The following is a 19189-nucleotide window of genomic DNA, read 5'->3' as shown; positions in this document are numbered from 1 at the left end:
ACTGTTTTAACCTTCTTGCAAAGAGTAATTAAAGATTTAATTATGTAGTTTTATAACTGCATATTTTTTCAATAGTACGTTATTTCATAACAAGCAGTATGGCAATAGGGATAAACAAAATGCCAATTACTTGTGTATCTAGAAAACAAATTAGGTCAACAATACTTGGCCAGTAAACGTAAGTGAAGTTATATATAAGGACACCAAGGAACAACAAACATTTGCGTCATGAAAGAACCGGAATCTCAGTGTGATTGAAACCATAAAAGAGAATTTCAAGGCTGATAACTATTTATTAACCCTCAAATAAAAGTGAAGCAGTCCTATAGAATTAAAGATGTTGCATTTCAAACAGATCGTGATATCTACATGTTTAGTTCGTTTTATCGAGTTGAAGTCACTGGGAGATAAAAAGACTACAAAGCAAATTGGCAACATAATTTAATATACAAAATCTTATATACTAATATACTGCAATGAATAAATCCTTGATTAAAATTGCAATTCATTAAAATAGACCAAATGCAGAATAAAAAAATTCATTAATAAGGGAAATTCATTGGCAGAGTCAGCAGAAAAAAATAAAAAGGGCTATGGATAATTTTTGGCAATATGTAAGGATAGTCCCAGATTTTAGGACCCCCACTGAATCAGTTAGGTTTAAACAATATTCTGATTATCCTTCAGATAACCTCATGGAAGAGAATATTTGTAGATCAGGTTGAACTGTGCACAATGTTATTTAATTCGGTAATGAAACATATGCATAAAAATAGAGACAAAAAATAAAAATAGAGACCAAAAAAAGAGAGAAACATCTGCAAAAAGAACAACAACCAAGCTCAGAGAGCATCAAATACCCCTCAGATAATCTAATTCCATGCCCCATAGAGTTTTAATAGGCAATATCGAGTTAGTAATCTGAGCCACTCCCTATCCAACCTCACACTTTTTTTCTGATTGATGCAGGAAAGTTCTGAATGCCTCCATTCCATAAAGGGTTTAATTGTTTTGAATGGATTTAATACCTTTGTTGTGCAGCAGTTGTAATTTTAGACAAGGGAATATCCATACAAACCATGGTACATTAATCAAACTTGGTCGTTATTAGGCCGCGGTGGTTTTTAGGAGAGCATCTTATTGGCAAATCCTGATATAAAGAATTATATGATTCTTATATAATTAAGGATATTTGTAATTCTGTGTGAATGCAGCTTTATAGCTTGCTCATACTCTCCAATCCTGAAAGAGAAAGTTAGGGTGATTAGAACTGTTCTGATTTTTAATGACCTCTAATCAGTGGTGGGTTGCTACCAGTTCTCCCTGAATTGGGCGAACTGGTAGCGGTGATGGGAGGCTCCGCCCACCCGCCCGGACGTTTCTGTGCATGCGCAGAAGCGTCGTGCAAGCGCATGCGAGCGAACCAGTAGCAATGGGTTTTGAAACCCACTACTGCCTCTAATGGTGTGGGAACGAGGATGAAAAATTAACATTCTTTTCAAAAAGGTGCAGCAGGATAGAAACAATAAAGTTTTTTAGAAAACTGAAAGAAATCTAAGGGCTTTTTGACTTACATGAGTTGCTGATCTCCAGCTAGAGCGCCCTTTTGATTTTAAATGATAACATAAACTTAACCTTAAGCACAAAATAGTGGTTCAAGATGTAAATGTAATGCTAAAGTACAGAACCAGCCTAAATATGGAATTTAATTTTATTAAAACTGCTGTTTTTTTCCCTTGCCTTGTAGTGAACGTAGAACATACAAGGTTGCATGTATTTTTGAAACCTAAAAACAAGAAACCAGAACTAAACCAAGAAAAAATATTCCTGGGTTTGGGTATAAAGGTACAAAAAGGAAATGGTTTTGTGGGTAGCTAATAACAGATAGTTGATAAACACTTCTAGACAGACAGGAAGGAGTAGTGTTAGCTTGCTGTACAGAAAAGAAAACAGCAACAGGGAAGTTGAAACTGGTGCAGAGTTAGCCAAGAATTGAATAACTATATGAATTATGCTGTATGTCCTTCAGATTTACTGTATTATCTTCCTCCACAAGGTCAAAGCGGTTTATTCAGGGGGATCTCCCTCAATAACAGGTAAGATTAGCTGAGACAATGACCTATCTTGGCTGAAGCTAAGCCTGGATCTCCTCAGGCCTAATTCAACATTTTTAATCACTGTATGTTATTAGTAGTAACTTCTCTCTCAGACTGTGACTTACTGTTACCTAAGAAGTTTGCATTGTTGTTGTGTTCTGTTGTGCCTATACAATAGCTTGCTACTTGTATCACATGCCACTGTGACAGTTTTGGAAAAAGTTCAGCACACACATATACAAGTAGTCCTCAACTTACAACAGTTCATTTAGTAACTGTTCAAAGTTACAACGGTACTGAAAAATGTGACTTATGGCCATTATTTCATAGTAACGACCTTTGCAACATGGTGACGTGATCAAAATTCGAGCACTTGGCAACTGGTTCATATTTATGGCCTTTGCGGTGTCCCAGGGTCATGTGATCGCCTTTTGCGACCTTCAGACAAGCAAAGTCAATGGGGAAGCCAGATTCACTTATCAAGCCAGGTTACTAACTTCTCAACTGCAGTGATTCACTTAACAACTGTGGCAAGAAAAGTCATAAGATGAGGCAAAACTCACGTAACAAATGTCTCACTTAAATATGGAAATTTTGGGCTCAATTGTGGTCATAGGTTAAAGCCCCAGTTCTCAAAACATAGTTAACTAGTTCATAGTGAGTTACCGTATTTTTCAGAGTATAAAATGCACCGGAGTATAAGACGCACCTACCTTTTGGTGAGGAAAAGAAGAAAAAGAAATCTCCCTCTGCCTCTCAGCAATTTTGCCTCGTTGCAGCGAACAGCCTGCTTTACTTTCATTTTCGTTTTCAGCATAGCTTGATTAGCACAAGGGGAAAAAAAATCTGCTCCAGCAATTTACCTCTTTGCAGCAAGCAGCAGAGCCCTGCGCAAAACAGCTGAGAGCAAATCAGCTGAGAGTCGGGAGGCCGATCCAATCAACTTGTGCTAATTAGGCTGTGCTGAAGCTGAAAGGAGCTGTTTTTCCTTGCTGTTTGCTTACAAGGAGGTAACTGATGCAAGGCAGAGGCCAAAGGGTGGGGGACAGTGGGTCGGCGGGGCTACATTCAGTGTATAAGATGCACCTACATTTTCATCCCCTTTTAGGGGGGAAAAAGGTGCATCTTATACTCTGAAAAATACAGTAGCTGTTGTCATCTATACAGTATAATAACCCAATTTGCAGTTGGGAAGTTTAGAGTTAATTAGTATTAAACCCAAATAGTTCCAGAGCTGCCTTGGGATAAACTAATGATGAGGTTGACAGAAGATTTAACCTTCCCTTCCTGATGCTGGCAGAGCAAAAAAAAGTGCTCTGCAGTTGCCCTGCAGAGAAGTTCTCCAGAACTTCGTAGCTCTCTGTTTTACTTTTCACCTCTTGCCACAACTACAGCTGTGGGGAAGCAGCCTCTCAGCTCTGCTCACAAAGGTGTCAATTACATTGCATTAAATCTTGCATTGTTTTTCTTCTAATGTCACTGAAAGAAAGAATATCATTCATGACTCTCTGGCAGAAAACCTTTGCCTTCAGCAGTGCTTTTACAATGTACTGCTGTATGGATGCCTATATGCAATGTTTTCTGCCCTGCGGCAGTGGTGGGTTTCCATTACCTTTGCTACTGATTCGCTCACACATGTACGCTCGCTTCGCTCTCTCGCGCGACACTTCTGCGCACGTGCAGAGCGTACTTGATGGCGGATGGGCGGAGCCTCCCACTGCCATTGCTACCAGTTAGTCCGAACTGGGGCAAACCGGTAGCAACCTACCACTGCTCTGCAGGTATAATAAATAAAACAGTCAATAGGAAAGCAAGTAACTCTGCTGGTGTCAACAAACATGCTTCAAAATAGCTGCAAGGATTTTTGTCGTTGTGATTTGACAATTACATTTTTTGGAAAAGTACTTCTATCTTTCCATTTAGAAAAAATGTTTAGAAAAACTTGGAATGTTAACATATCAGTGTTCTGGTGCCATCCGCTGTCGAAACATGGAAACTGCATTTTTCTGTAATGCCACCTTCAGCTGCTTGTACATTGGCTAGAAATGAAAGTGGCTTAAGAAATGCTTTCCCAGATTTCAGCCCCTTGCAATAGAGTCTACAAGGCAGGCATGGTCAAAAAAGTCAAAATGGCAGCCTCGAGCCATGATTGAAGCCCTACCTTTTTGAATGTGTGTCACTGTTTTATACATACGTGTGTTAAACTACTAAGTTAATTCTTGAGGATGCACCTTCATGTTGGCCACACTAGTGAACAAGTGTTAATTGTCCAGATGGCAATTAACCTGGCCTCCAATTAATCAGTTTGTTTTGTTTTGGAGCCTTGAAATCAGTCTTGATTATTAACATGTGCCTGGAGAAGCCTCTGCATTTTTCTTGGCAATATTTTTACAAGTGCCCTTGCCTTCTTTTTAGGGCTGAGTCATTCTTCAGGCTTTGCACCTAAAGTAGGACTAGAAGTTGAACCCACTGTCTTCTGGTTTTCAGATCAGTCCTTTAACTATTAATGTATCAAACTACCGGTAGCTCTTATTTGGCAGGAAACTAAGTACCCACTATGATAATGGCTTTTGAGGACTGGTTGAGGGGGAAAAGGCCAATACTATAGTTTGACATCTTTTTCTTATTTGGCTGAGAAGGGGAAACTTGTCAAACTGTTGTTAATTTTTTAAAAAAGCCTTTCTCTGCCGAATCTGATTTAAACTAAAGGACACCAACTCACGAGGCTGATTGCTTTGTTTCTTTCAATCTCATTTCTCCAATGGATCACAAATCAATACATACAAAACAAAACACAAAACAAATATTATATTAGTTAATAGTTAATAACACTGATCACATCAAAAGCAGAACAGAGATGTAAAAGCCTGTTAACAAAGCCCTGAACCTCTAAATTATGCTTCTTTTTGGAGATTTAACTACTTCCCCATTTCATTCATTTTTCAGGAAGCTCTCTCTCTCTCTCTCTCTCTCTCTCTCTCTCTCTCTCTCTCTCTCTCTCTCTCTCTCTGTGTGTGTGTGTGTGTGTGTGTGTATGTGTGTGTATTTCTACTGTTTTCAGGGCAAAGGCAAGGGCAAAGTCTGTCGTGGGTGGGTTTTTTCCAATACTCAGCTGATCCATTGATTGTAACAGAAATTGATAGACTGGTCCACTGACAAACCTCTCATTCACACATACTTGCTGAACTAACTACCATTCCATCTGAACAGATTTTGATCTTGTTTTGTTGCAACCAATTCTTACACCATCCCGACCTTGGATAAGGAGTCCCACAATCTCCTGTTTAACTCTGGGTGGAATCATATAACCAGATATCATCAGCATATTGATGATGTCAAATATAAATGCCTTACTCATGCCAGGGGTCAACAGGGACACAGTAGTGCAGGGGTTAACATCAACGCCCACTTGGTCAGCTCCACCCACAGACCACTCCTTACCAGAGTCTCCGCCCACAGGTATAAAAAGTAGACACACTCTTCCCCGTTCCTCACTTCCAGATGCAGTTATGTGATGTAATGATGAACCTGTAAATAAAAGAGACTTGATCAATCAATTGACTCATGTCTGTTATTGGGCCTGATCCATGGATCCTGTAATAAATATGGTAGCAGAGGATGGTTTGATGGCCCAATAACCTCCAAACCCACAACGAGGACACATCACTGCCTACGAGATGGCGGCTTCTCCGAAACAACGGGATGGCAACCCAGCGGGATTGCCAGGGAAGGCAGAAACCACGACAGACCCCAAAGCCACTGCAAAGGAGGAAAGAGGGGAGACCAAGAAAGGAAAAATAACAGACCCTGGTGACCGGGAGGAAGAAAGACTGCGGCTCGACGTCCTACGACTGCTGAAGGAGTGAGCCAGCGACAAGAACCTCCTCGCGGGCCTGCGAAGCTTCATAATGGACCGCGAGGTGGCAAGGAGCGAGGAAGACTCGGATCCGGAGCTCGAAGAGCTGGACTCGGTGAGTGGATCACCCCAAAACGACCCCACGGCAGTCACCGAGCCCCACAGCCCCGCTCAAAATTCAAAACGGCGGCCATCTTTGACCACATGGTCGGACAAGATGGCCGACCCCCACCCAATCGGAAGCCGGAATTTAAAATGGCCGGCGCACGAAAAATGCCCGACCCTAAGCGGCGATGAAAGCGACTGGGGTGAGGGGGCAAAGTCCGATTCGGACCACGGATACATCCCAACCGAGCGGCAAGTCGACAAGGCCATGAAGACCCTTGCCACCGCCTTCGGCCCAGGCCTCAAAGTCTCTAGAGGGGAACCGGAAGGACCCAAGCGAAAGGGAAAGCGAGGAGAGGGGCACCGGAACACCCACTCGAGGGTCGAGGATGCCCACGCCAGCGTACCAACCCCTCTGCGCATCTCAAGAACGCCGCGCCACCGATCGCCCAGGCCGCGCACCCCAGAACGCAGGGAGGCAGCTACTTACTTTCGTCGCTGAGACTCCAACGCCATCAGGATCTTCATCCCGAAGAAGCCGCTGCAAGCCAACACCTTCCGGAGCACACCTGGACCCCCAAGACCGAAGCCAAGGCCTACCCGACCGATAGAGACCTCTACGCCGGAGCTGCGATGAACAGGTCCTTCCACGACGACGGCAGAGCAGAAATGGACTTCGCGCATGCGCTGTTTCGCCTAGAGGAAGAAAAAAGAAAAAAACTGCAGAGAGGGACTTTTAAACTACCGGCAAGCGTTCCCATGCCGTATTGCTGTTATAGACACATAAAGAACCATGGACAGCAGCCTGCAGTAAGTAATTTTGCAAATAATGCTGGGAACTTACCAAGTGACTTTCCAAAGTTGAGGATGGATGGGGGCAATATCCTAGAGTGGTCACAGCAGCTTCAGGTGGTGTTCCTAAAAGAAAACATGTCACATTTTATTAATGACCCCCCAGAGAGACCATGGACTTTAGAGTTGGACTGTGTGCACCATAGGGCATTTTACCTTTTAATTTCTAGCATATCTCCCACAATTTACCACAGCATTGGTCACAATCTCACTGTGTCGGAAATCATACAAAAAATGTTTGGGTTATTTTACAGTGAAAGTGTGGCAACCACCACCCAGATTTCCAAAGATTTCTTCTCTGCTAGAGTCAAACCAGGGACCCCCATAAGCGAGCACCTGGTGTCCCTAAACGCTACCAGGGCAGAACTTCACCTTAGGGGGGAGGTCATATCAGATCAGATCATGAAGAGTGTAATAATTAACTCTTTAGATCACTCATGGGACAGTTTCTTAGCACACTTAGACACCGTTAGTCTAGGCCTACTGTCCATTGAGAAGCTGTCCAACAAACTGATCGCTGAAGACAATTTGAAAAGGAGCCACTCTGGCTCCTCCAGGGAACATAAACACGAAAAGAAAGTAGCCTTTCAAGACAGACAGCATAGCGCAACAGAGTGCTATAGCTGCGGGTCAAGGGGACATCTCAAGAGAGACTGCCCCAAGAACTACAGAGAGAGGAGCAGACCAGAACATAGGTTCAGACAGACAGAGAGACACACTTCTGAGGAGAGATACAGATGCAGAGACTCACCCAACCCCAGAGATAGGAGGGGAAACAGAGATAGCTCACGTGACAGCAGAACAGGATAGGGGAGCGCACTCACTCAACATGTCAGGGTAGGGAGGCCAACTCTTGGCTTCTGGACTCTGGGGCCTCCAACCATACAGCCTTTAACCAAAAACTGCTCTCCTCATTCACAGAGGAGAACTTTTCAATCAAGGTTGCAAACCAAAGCGAGGTTAAGGTAACAGGCAAGGGGGTGGTTACGCTACCAGGCATAGGGAAAATAGAGGGGGTACTACTGGTCCCGGAGATACCCCACAACATATTGGCCGCATTAAAACTCAGTGAAGAATCAGGGATTAAGGTAACCTTCGCAGAAGGGAAGGCTCACGTTAGCAAGGGTAGAGAGGATGTAGGGAGAGTGACAGTCAAGCAAGGGCTACCATACATAACATTCTATGAGAGTAGCACACCCAGCATATACACCAACTCAGAATGCGCGAGAGACACTAACCAGGACAAAGCTGAGGAAGAACAGGTGAATGAGGGAGAGACGGAGAGCGAGGAGAACATATCACATGAAACACACACCACCAAACACACCCAGAGAAGGCCATCGATAGGCAAGCTCATGCACGAGGACTGTGCTCACCTACTACACCGGAAACTAGGGCACACCAGTTTCCCCGTAGTCCAAAAAATGGCCAACTGTACCGAGGGCTTCAAAATAAAGAGTTGTGAAAATTACCTCGAGTGCTCGGTGTGCAAATGTTCTAAATTAAAGGTCAAGCCCAGACCTAAGAAATCCACACGCACCGCCAAACAGATATTCAATTTAGTCCACATGGATCTGGTGGGGCCCCTAAGGCCATCCATCAAATACAAGAAAAGGTACTTTCTCACCATCGTAGATGATTATAGTCGTTATGGCTTCGTCTATACTCTAAAACGAAAGGATGAGGCTTTCCAAAAATTCAAAGAGTTCTACAAAAGGGTAGAGACCCAAAACAACACCCAAATCAAACAAATCATGACAGACAGAGGGTCTGAGTTCCTGTCAAAGGATTTCTCCCATTGGCTCAGATCCAAAGGCGTGCTTCACTTTACGTCGTCCCCGTTCTCGGACTTCCAGAACGGTGCCGCAAAACGATGGAATTCCACGCTACAGACCATGGTCAGGTGCGCCTTAGAGGACGTGGGAATTGGTCAACACTTTTGGTCTGAGGCCTTAGTTTACTCAAACTACACACTCAACAGAACCTGGTCCCGTGTAATAGACAAGACGCCATATGAACTCATGTACAACAAAAAACCACAGATAGCACACCTACATGTATTCGGCGTAACCGCTGATGTCCATATACCCAAACAGCTGTGCAGGAAGGGGGACAAAGTATCCAGAAGACTGAGATTTATGGGATACGAGCCAGGTACCAAGGGGTTCAGATTTGTGGACAATAACAACAGATTCGTGGTCTCTAGGACAGCAGTATTCCATGAGCAAGCTAACTGGTCCAGGATACACCTCAACAAAGTATCCACCAGGCAGGAGACTAGACTAGACGAGCAAGCGCAAGACAAACATGAAATGACAGATAGACAGGATAGGAAGGAACACAAACCCAAGCGCCAAGGCATCAAGGTTGAGGAATGGAAAGGGAATCACCCCAAGATAAGTGTAGACTCACTAACGCAAAAGGAAGCCAGGTACTTACATGACACCGAACAAACCATAGATAGGCCAGTCAGAACAACCAGGAACCAATTACCCAGAAGGTTAAATGACTACGTGATGCACATACACACGAACCACATCACACCCAACTCATATGAAGAAGTATTGAGACTACCTCAAGAGGAGAGGTCGAAATGGGAATCAGCCATGGCCAAGGAAATGGACAGTCTGAGAGAGCTAGAGGTTTACACCCCAGCCGAGGTCCCAGAGGGCAAAAATACGATAGGTACCAGGTAGATCTTCAAAATCAAGAACCTAGAAGGCGGTCAAAACCTGTACAAGGCTAGGCTGGTTGCCCAGGGATTTGCCCAGAGGTTCCCAGAAGACTACACTGACACTTACTCACCTACCATAAGGACTGAAAGTGTCAAGAGTGCCCTGGTCATCGCCTCCCTGCTAGGACTAGAGGTACATCAGTTCGACGTGCAGACAGCTTACCTGCACGCCAACCTAGATAAGGAAATATACGTTAGGGCACCACATAGTAAAGAGACCAACAGGGGGGACACCTGGCTACTTCACAAAAGCCTATATGGACTGAAACAATCCGGCAAACGCTGGTATGAATGCCTAGTTGAGGTCCTGAAGTCAATGGGATTTACTGCAACCATAGCCGACAACTGTTTTTTCACTAGGAGAGAGGGGGATTCACTAGAATACATCCTAGTCTACGTGGATGACATACTTTACATCAGTAAACACGAAGAGAACCGTAACGCCTTCGCCAGTAAACTAAGTGAACACTTCACATTAAAATATCTAGGGAAAATAAACAGATACCTAGGCGTGCAAGTCAACGAAACCCCCAAGGGTTTTCAACTGTCCCAGAAAGAAAAGATGGAAGAAATACTGCACAAATGCAACATGGCAGATGCCAAGGGGTGTGAATCACCCATGCAGCCGGACTTCCTAAAAAATATGCATGGTGAATCACCCGAATTTGAAGACAACACTCTGTACAGGTCAGTCATAGGCTCCCTTTTATATATCGCCAACTGGACTAGGCCAGACATTGCATTATCAGTTAATCTATTGTCTAGGCACGTAGGCAAACCTACCATGTACCACTGGGACGCTGTAAAGAGGGTACTGAGGTATCTGAAGCAAAGTGCCGATGCATGCCTAGTCCTAGAACCAGAACCGTCCAACGAGCCCGTCCTCTCCTGCTATGCTGATGCTGACTGGGCCGGGGACACCAAAAGCCGGAAAAGCACATCAGGATACATATTCTACTTGAACAATAGCCCGGTGCATTGGTACACAGGTAAACAAAACTTGGTGGCCACTTCAACCACAGAGGCAGAGTATATATGCCTATCCAAGGCCACAAACAACCTCATCTGGTTCGATGACCTCCTCGCCAGTGTGTGGTGCGAACCAGCATATCCGATAAACATCTACGAAGACAACAAGGCCGCCATAGAAATCTCCATGGCCGACGCCGTAGGACAGAGATCAAGGCATATTGACATAAAGTACAAGCATGTGAGGCAGCTCTCCAAAATCGGGTTCGTAAAGGCCATACACTGCGACACAGAAGAACAGACTGCAGACATACTCACAAAACCACTACAGGGCAGGCAACACTCACACCTGGTATCCAAACTCAATATCCGCCCTTGGGCAACACTTAAACAGCCAGATCCACAGCCACAGGTCAGGCATTTAGAGGGGGATTTGTCAAATATAAATGCCTTACTCATGCCAGGGGTCAACAGGGACACAGTAGTGCAGGGGTTAACATCAACGCCCACTTGGTCAGCTCCACCCACAGACCACTCCTTACCTGAGTCTCCGCCCACAGGTATAAAAAGTAGACACACTCTTCCCCGTTCCTCACTTCCAGATGCAGTATGTGATGTAATGATGAACCTGTAAATAAAAGAGACTTGATCAATCAATTGACTCATGTCTGTTATTGGGCCTGATCCATGGATCCTGTAACAGATGATGCCTCATCCTGTAATGATAGGCGGCTTTCCCCCAGATTATTGCCATTTTATGTACTGTATATTTCTGATCTTGAGATGATCCATTGATAACGCAGCCAAAATGTGCTCTTGCACACATGTCAAGTACACATGTATATTTGTGTGTGCCCACACACACTTCTCAAATCACCCAATGAGGATTAATCATGCTTAATAGCACAGAAAGATGATTGCCCCATTTTTTTCATCTTGAAATATTCAGTCAAATGTTGGAATGAATACTGTGAAAGAGTATGAATGAATGTTTAAAGCAGGCCGAGAGAGCATTCCAAATAGGAATGTTTTATTATCAAAGGTTCTAAGAGCAAACACCTAACTTTATGTAATTTCTAACTAAGACAAAATAGTACCATCCACGAACAACACATGCTGTACATTTGGAGACACACAAACCACTGATTTGTGATTAGATTTTGCTTGCATAGTCCTGTGAAGGTGTGGGATCTGCACAAATAGATTGCCTGTGATCCAGTTTTCCATCCATGTGATATTACTGTCTTTTAAATCCCTTTGATTTACCAAATGCGAAGAAGAGCTGAGTGAATGTCCATCTTCATAATCAAGAACCAACACTATTCTAATATCTCAAGGAGAAGTAGGCAGATGGTACATATACTAATGACAATCAGTATCTAAAAGTGGCTATACTATCAGTGTTTCATCTAGGAGCTTCCTCTATTACACAGAGGGATCAATAATAACTCTTGCAATCCATGAAGCAATCATAATGAAATAGGCATCACTAATCCTGCAATTTTGCAATAATATGTTTTGTGATGGTTTGTATGTTGAAGAAAGCTTAATGCAGAATGGGGAAAAAATAAGTTTTCATCAATGGTGTTTGCTAGTGTATAGTATATATACAGATTTATAGCTAATGCCAGTTTGTTCCGGGGTATTGATTCTGCTTTCAGATGCCCTTATAAGAATTTATTCTGTCATGACTACATCAATGTGGCATAAAACAAAAGAGTCAAAATAAATGCCCACATGCTCACTATTCTTTAGTATTAAACCACTTTACACATTCTGGTTATTTCTTGGACATGGCTAGGTAAAATTTAAAGTGGTTTAATACCACTTTACACATTCTGGTTATTTCTTGGACATGGCTAGGTAAAATTTAATGGAGTCTCCAAGTGCTGTTCAATTAAATTGTCACAAGCTACAGTACTCCAATGTTATGGAATATGTTGAAAGGAAAATCAGCTATGGTTAATACAGATTTTTCAGAGTGTATTTCATATTCACATAAAATGGATTTAGGTTGCATGAATCTTTATAACTGAAGACTATAATCTTGCTTCAAACAGCTACATGTGAATTGTCCTTTCTAATGGGATAAACAGTAAAGTATTAAAAGTGTACAGGTAACTAAATTAACAGTATTTAGTATGTTTTTGTTGAGATGTAAATTAAAGTTTTGTCTTCGCGTTTGATCACTTCTTGAGCATGCCTCCCAATATTCCAGAAGTACAAAAAGTTCTCAGCTCCCAATAGGCTGCAGAATTCCACCTTCATTCTGTAGTATTCCAGTTTAAATTTATTTAATCTCTGTTTATTTTAATATTTAATGTTTTAATGCTTTGTACCTATAGTTTTTATGATGTTTGTAAGCTGCCCAGAGTTGCTTGACAGTGAGATGGACAGCATATAAATCAAATAGACAAATAGACAAAAAAACAACAGCAAGCAAATAAAAATCTTGCCTTTAAAGATATTTATTTCTCTTAACTATTTCTCCTTGTTGCTGGTTACAGCATTCTAATATTACTTCCTGGATTTTTTGAGTACACATTGTTCAAAATTGTTCTTTCTCATAAAAGCACTTTGGGTTCCCTTCTAATAAATTTTTGATGATGGATTGTGTGCCCTCACTTCTAGTGGCTCATGGACATACCTTTTCCAAGATGGTCTTTCCCCAACCTGGTCTTTCAAGTTTTTCAATGCCACTGTAACTGAGTCCACACACCTTGCTAATTATTAGTTGACTCATTTTCTCTTCCCTTCCACCTTTCCCAATATCATAGAGTTCTCTATAGAAATGTGGATAATGTGTCCAAAATATGATATGTTGAGCCAGATAATTTGTGCCTCGGTAGGTATTGTAGATATTGAGTTAGACATTTGCAACATTAAAATTCACTATGGCTCAATGCATCATCTGATAATCTTTGACATGTGTGTAATGCTTCTGCTTTGAAGTTATATGCAATGCCAATTTGAGTCTTCCCTATCTGCAACTCATTGTCTTCTAATGAGCCAAAGCCTGGGACAAAATGTAGCTGAATTAAAAACAAAGAACAAGATGAGAAGCCTTTAAAAGAGAGAGAGAGAGCAAAACCAGAATTTTAGTCAAAAGCTTGCTTAATGACAGAGAAAATGAAAGCTTCTTTTATCATTCAATTGCTAAATCCTACCCATAGGTAACTTTAAGAGAGTAGCCTAAATAGAAATGTCTGTTTCAGTTTTTCCACACAGTATCAAGATTGCAAGGTGAATCTGCAGAAGAATACATAAATATGTTGATTTATAATTCCAATTTCATTCAAGTTAAATAAGGACTAATGTAAAAAGACATTTCCATGCCACACAGATTTGGAACCTGTTGTTGTTGTTACAGCATATTATAGTGGTTCCTCAGTACTCAACTGTTTTGAAATTCATTGAATTTGGTAACGCATTTTCATGCGAAAATTTTATCCCGGTACTCATTGTTTGTTCGGTGCACTCAATGCACAAGCTAAAATTTATCGGTGTCGGCTGCCTTTTTCCTTACGGCAAAAAATTGTGTGATACTCATCATTTTTCGGTACTCATTACACCTTCCGGAACCAATTAATGATGAGTACCAAGGTACTACTGTATGTATGTATGTATGTATGTATGTATGTAAGTATGTATGTATGTATGTATGTATGTATTTATTGGTTCGATTTATATGCCACCCTTCTCCAGAGACTCAGGGCGGCTTACAATGCATTAAGCAATAGCCTTCATACTTTTGTATATACCTGGTTAGTAGGGCTTTCGCGCCCCCTCCCCCCCCAGCGATGTTCTTTTTTTATACAAAGTCAGCTTATTGCCCCCACAATCCGGTCCTCATTTTACCTACCTAGAAAGGATGGAAGGCTGAGTCAACCTTGAGCCTGGTGAGATTTGAACTTGCAGTAATTGCAGGCAGCTGGTGCTACTTAACAGCACTTTAGTCTGCTGCACCACCAAGGCTCTTTTTATGAGATTTATGAGATAGAAAAATGTAATTCATGTTAAATGAAAACACAGTGAAATACTGGACTCCACTCCACTATATATCATAAGGTCTCAACCTCACACTTCTCAAGCAATTTTCTGTTGCCCACAATATTACATAGAGGAATGAATAAGGCCCTCAGGGCACAGGACTACCCCAAAAGATGGTAAAATTGTTGCTGCCCATTTTGCGGGTATACAAATTATTAACAAGGATGGAGAAAAAAAAGAGTGTGTTGGCTTGCCTGAAGCCCAGGATAGAAAGTATCTTACTCCACTGCATATATAGCAGCAGAATGAAAGTTTACTCCAGGCATCTGACCACATTGCCCTTGTTCCTTCATCCTCTCAGGTTATCTCATGTGGAGGGGAGGCCACGTAAGTTGCAGAATTGGCAGGATCCATGGGAACAGTGTTGGGGAACAACCTGACCTTAGCTGTGTTAGGAGTAGTAAGTGGTAGGAGTTACTTTTTTTTTTTGAAAAAGTTTTTTATTTTATACACAAACAAACATTTAATATATCAATCTTCCCTTCCGTGTGACTTCTTGGTGTTTTCTCCGTGACTTCATCTTTTTTTTGTTTTTGTTTTTTTCTGTTTTCATTTTTATCTTTCTCCAAAAGTACAATATCTTAATTATACCATTTTTTACATAGCTATTAATTTACTTATCTATATCTCTTTTCTAACCAATGGAAAAATTGATCCCATATCTTAAAGTATTCTGAGTCCTCTCTTTCTTTAATCATCAAAGTTAATCTATTCATTACTGCACAGTCTAAAATTTTATAAATTCTCCTTCCAGAGCTATTTTCTCTGCTTTCCAATTTTGTGCAAAAACAATCCTTGCAGCTGCTATTACATGTATAATCAAATAAGTATTTTCTTTGCTAGTTTTCTCTGGAAGGATACCCAGTAGGAACAGCTCTGGTTTTAAATCAATGTGTTGTTGTGCCATTTCTTCTAACCATGTCTTAATTTTATTCCAATAGTTTTTAGCTTCTGAACATGTCCACCACATATAATAAGATCCTGGTAACTGGTGACATTTCCAACATTTAGCTGATTTATCTTTAAACATTTTTGCCAGTTTCTCAGGCATTCTACATATGCCATCTGTAAAACATTTTATATTGATTCTCCTTATATCCAGTGGACATTGTTAGTTTGTAATTCCTTTCCCATAACTGTTGTCATTTATCTAAATCATTTGAGTGTCCAAAATTCTTTGCCCAAGCTATCATTGTTTCCTTTACTTGTTCTTCCTCTAACTCGATACTAAGTAAAAAATTATATTTTTTAAAATTAATTTATCCTCTGTTCCTGTGGGTATCCTATCCAACTCTGTCTTTTCTAAATAAAAACCATATAGTTTTAACATCTTTTTCATATCTTGTTTGTATTTGCATGTACATATACCAATCCATCTCAATCCCCTGTTCTTCCAATTCTTCTTTCCCCTTCAATTCCCCCTTATCTGTTAATAACTCCTTATATCTAACAATATTTCTAAAGTTAAACATATTTGAGTGTATTAAATCTTCCATTGTTGATAACCATATTGGTATTTTCACATAGTATTTATCTCTAACCTTCTCCCATGCCAATAACAATGCAACAATCTGACCTTAGCTGTGTTAGGAGTAGTAGGAGGTAGGAGTTACTTTCTCATTAAGTTCCAATGTTTCCACATTACAGTGGAAAGTTCCAGGAGTGTCTCTTGCAGACCTAAAGGTTTGCTGTTCTTAGCTGCTCTCTATTCAGGAGTCCTCTTCCATACAACCAGCTCCAATGTCAACAGCAACTGATGAAGGGAAATTTCCTGACACAGTAATTCCAGCAAATATTTAAGAATAATTCTCTATTGAATTGATAGCACATTTCAGGGAATATTTAAAGGCCGAGCACAGACAGAAAAATCATTGTGGTATCAGGGATCTCAACAGATATTGATATGCTGGTGCAGGAGTGTCAAACTCAAGGCCCGCAAGCTAGATCCAACCCACAGGGTGCTTAGATCTGGCCTGCAGGGCCGCCCTGGAATCAGTGAAGGACCAGCCCGCAGTGCCTCTGCCAGCAAAAATGGAGCTCAGGAGTGCTCCCGAGCTTCATTTTTGCTGGCAGAGAGTTGCAGGAGGCTGTTGCAGCCAAAATGGAGCTTGAGAGCCTATTTTCACTGGCAGAGTGCTCGGGCCACCACAGGCGCCGACACGAGTGACATCGAGCTGGTCACACCCACCTTGGCCACACTCAACCCAGCCCCTTCGAGATCAAACACAACCCTGATGCGGCCCTCAATGAAGTCGAGTTTGACATCCCTGTGCTAGTGAAACAATGTCTACTTTGTGTCCAGGGGGAAATAGCTTATCACTGATACCATCAAAACTTGATGAGAAATCATGGCACAATATGGTGTTTAGACCTTGGTCCTAACCTACTTATATTAGGTAAATGCTCTTTTCATATCTTTTGCCGTATCTCATATTTAACATGTGTTAACATTGGAATTTTAATTATTTTGCCTCTCTGGGTCTGCTAGTGACTAACTGATTATTACGTTCACGCCTTGAGAGATGGCTAAACTCAAGGATATATGCGGCTTGGTTCAATTCATATATCAACGTTTTTATGGGGTTTTTTTTATGAAGTTGCCTTAAATGACTTAATGCTATGAAAGGGTACAAAAATAGATAATCTTGTTTCCTTATCAACTGTAAAGCAATTCTCTCTGCATTTGGGATCTTCCACTGATATATACACATGCTTGAACTTTGATCAACCTTCTATATTTGATCTGAACAATTTTGTGTTCTTTGCTCTTTGCTTATCAGGGTGCAAGAGACCAGTTACTCACTGTAAGTTGCTAGTTTGGGTATTAATAAAACAATAGCTTGTCTCCAGTTATGGGTGCTTTGGGACTGAATTTTCCACCACAGAGAAATAGTTGCCTATGACTTAATAAGCACTTCTTGAGTTAGGGAAGGATAGAGAAATACATCGAAAGGCAACAAAATCCAACTCCCTGCTCAAGCAGGAGTCCCCATACCATACCATACCATACCATACCATACCATACCATACCATACCATACCATAGTATATACCCTATACCATTCCAGACAGTGGCTATCCAATCTCTTCTTAAAAGCCTTCAGTGATGGAGCACCCACAAGTTCTGAAGGTAAGCCGTTCCACTGGTTAATTGTTCTCGCTGTAAGGAAATTTCTCCTTAGTTCTAGAGGTTTCAAAGTCAAAACACTTTGCTGGAGATATCGGTTTCAAGCTCCTACTCTTCTTTATATTGGATCATTTTGGATTGTTGGACCTGGTGCCAGCTGCTACTATGGTTTTTGCTTTACCTTAGGGTACCTAGTAGTATAACTTTTGGTTGGATTTATATACTGGCAATTCTTGTTCCTTGTGCCTATTGTTTGAATGTGAGGAATAGATAAGTTCACGAACTTCCTGGGTTACTTCAATTTATCTATGCGAACCCAGTGGTGAAATGTAAAATTTGTTACTACCGGTTCTGTAGGCATGGCTTCATGTGTGGGGAGGGGGTAATGTGACTGGGTAGGCATAGCCAGCTTTTTCTTTTTTTTACTTTTAAAACCATGTTTTCTAGAACCTCTTCTGCCAAAGAGGTTGTAAAAAAATGCTTTAAAAAGCCTCTGCTGATCAGGCAGCTTGCTGGGATCATCAGAGCCTTTTAAAAGCATTTTTTCTACAACCTCTTTGGCCGAACCTCAGAGGCCAACTTCTTTGGTAAGCTTCCATGTGCAATTCGAAGTAATGCTTGTCAACAGTAGATTCTATAGTGGCTTAGAACGTGGTTGACTTTAGGACTACCTTTCTCCTGTTGTTTCTACCTGACTCGCAATATCTGATAAGAGTCAGTAGACTCCAGGCTCCAGCCGCAAAGAGATGTCATCTTGTGGGACCTAGAATATGTACCTTTTCTGTAATTGTGCTTACCCTATGGAATAGGATTCCCCCAGTTCTGTACGACTTTTAACTTTTCCATGCTTTTGTGAGACTATACAAACCTGGCTCTTTCTGACACAGTGACACAGTGGTAGATTAATGTGATCCACTCCCTAATAATTTAGGTCTTTGATTATGACTGAGTATCCTTTTCCTCTAATGCTCTATGTTTATTGGCTGTTCTTTTATTATTTTAAGATGCTATTTCAATCCTAATTTGTAAACTGCCTAGAGTTATTTGGGGGCTGAAGTAGCATACAAACTGATAAGTAAATAAAATAAGAGAGGGGGCAACATCCAATAAAAGCTGCACATCACAATATTGTTCTGTACAAGCCATAGTCTGAAGTAAATAAAAAGCAAGACAGTTAAAGGCGGAACACTTAACTGATTTATCAATCTATCAATCTACCTGTAGCCAAGACACAGTTGATAACTAAAACAAGAAGAGCTGATAATTTAGACAAAGACTTGAAGAATTCAGAGAGAAGTTGCCTTGTAAATTATGCCAGCACTGTACATTGCTGAAGGATTCAGAGATAAGGATGCCAAGAAGTGTCTAAGACAATCTACATGTTGAAGCCAAAATAATTCT

General features: G+C 41.3%; 1 protein-coding gene across 1 annotated transcript; it reads right to left on the bottom strand.

Annotated features, from left to right (window-relative positions):
* Positions 1-1153: 1153 nt before the first annotated feature.
* LOC117677082 (uncharacterized) lies at positions 1154-11910 on the bottom strand. The gene is made up of 6 exons (XM_087890692.1): positions 11879-11910; positions 11155-11240; positions 6902-6975; positions 6548-6753; positions 5538-5624; positions 1154-1242 (listed from the first exon to the last, which is right to left on the bottom strand). Exons 1-5 carry the CDS (start codon positions 11908-11910, stop codon positions 5588-5590), a joined length of 435 nt encoding a protein of 144 aa, XP_087746818.1. The 3' UTR covers positions 1154-1242; positions 5538-5587.
* Between the last annotated feature and the right edge of the window lie 7279 nt (positions 11911-19189).

Source organism: Pantherophis guttatus, chromosome 3, assembly GCF_059756535.1.
Source record: "Pantherophis guttatus breed Tessera chromosome 3, ASM5975653v1, whole genome shotgun sequence".
Taxonomy (NCBI): Eukaryota; Metazoa; Chordata; class Lepidosauria; order Squamata; family Colubridae; genus Pantherophis; species Pantherophis guttatus.
This window is presented reverse-complemented; position numbering and strand designations above follow the sequence as displayed.

What these genes read in the sequence shown, in the direction of transcription:
- LOC117677082 (XM_087890692.1), bottom strand. Translation starts at nt 11,910, where the DNA reads ATGGACATTCACTCAGCTCTTCTTCGCATTTG. An exon ending in TCAGCTCTTCTTCGCATTTG is followed by an intron (nt 11,241 to 11,878) that starts GTAAATCAAAGG and finishes TTTTATTTACAG; the next exon opens with GTTCATCATTACATCACATA. An exon ending in CAACTTTGGAAAGTCACTTG is followed by an intron (nt 6,754 to 6,901) that starts GTAAGTTCCCAG and finishes TTCTTCCTCTAG; the next exon opens with GCGAAACAGCGCATGCGCGA.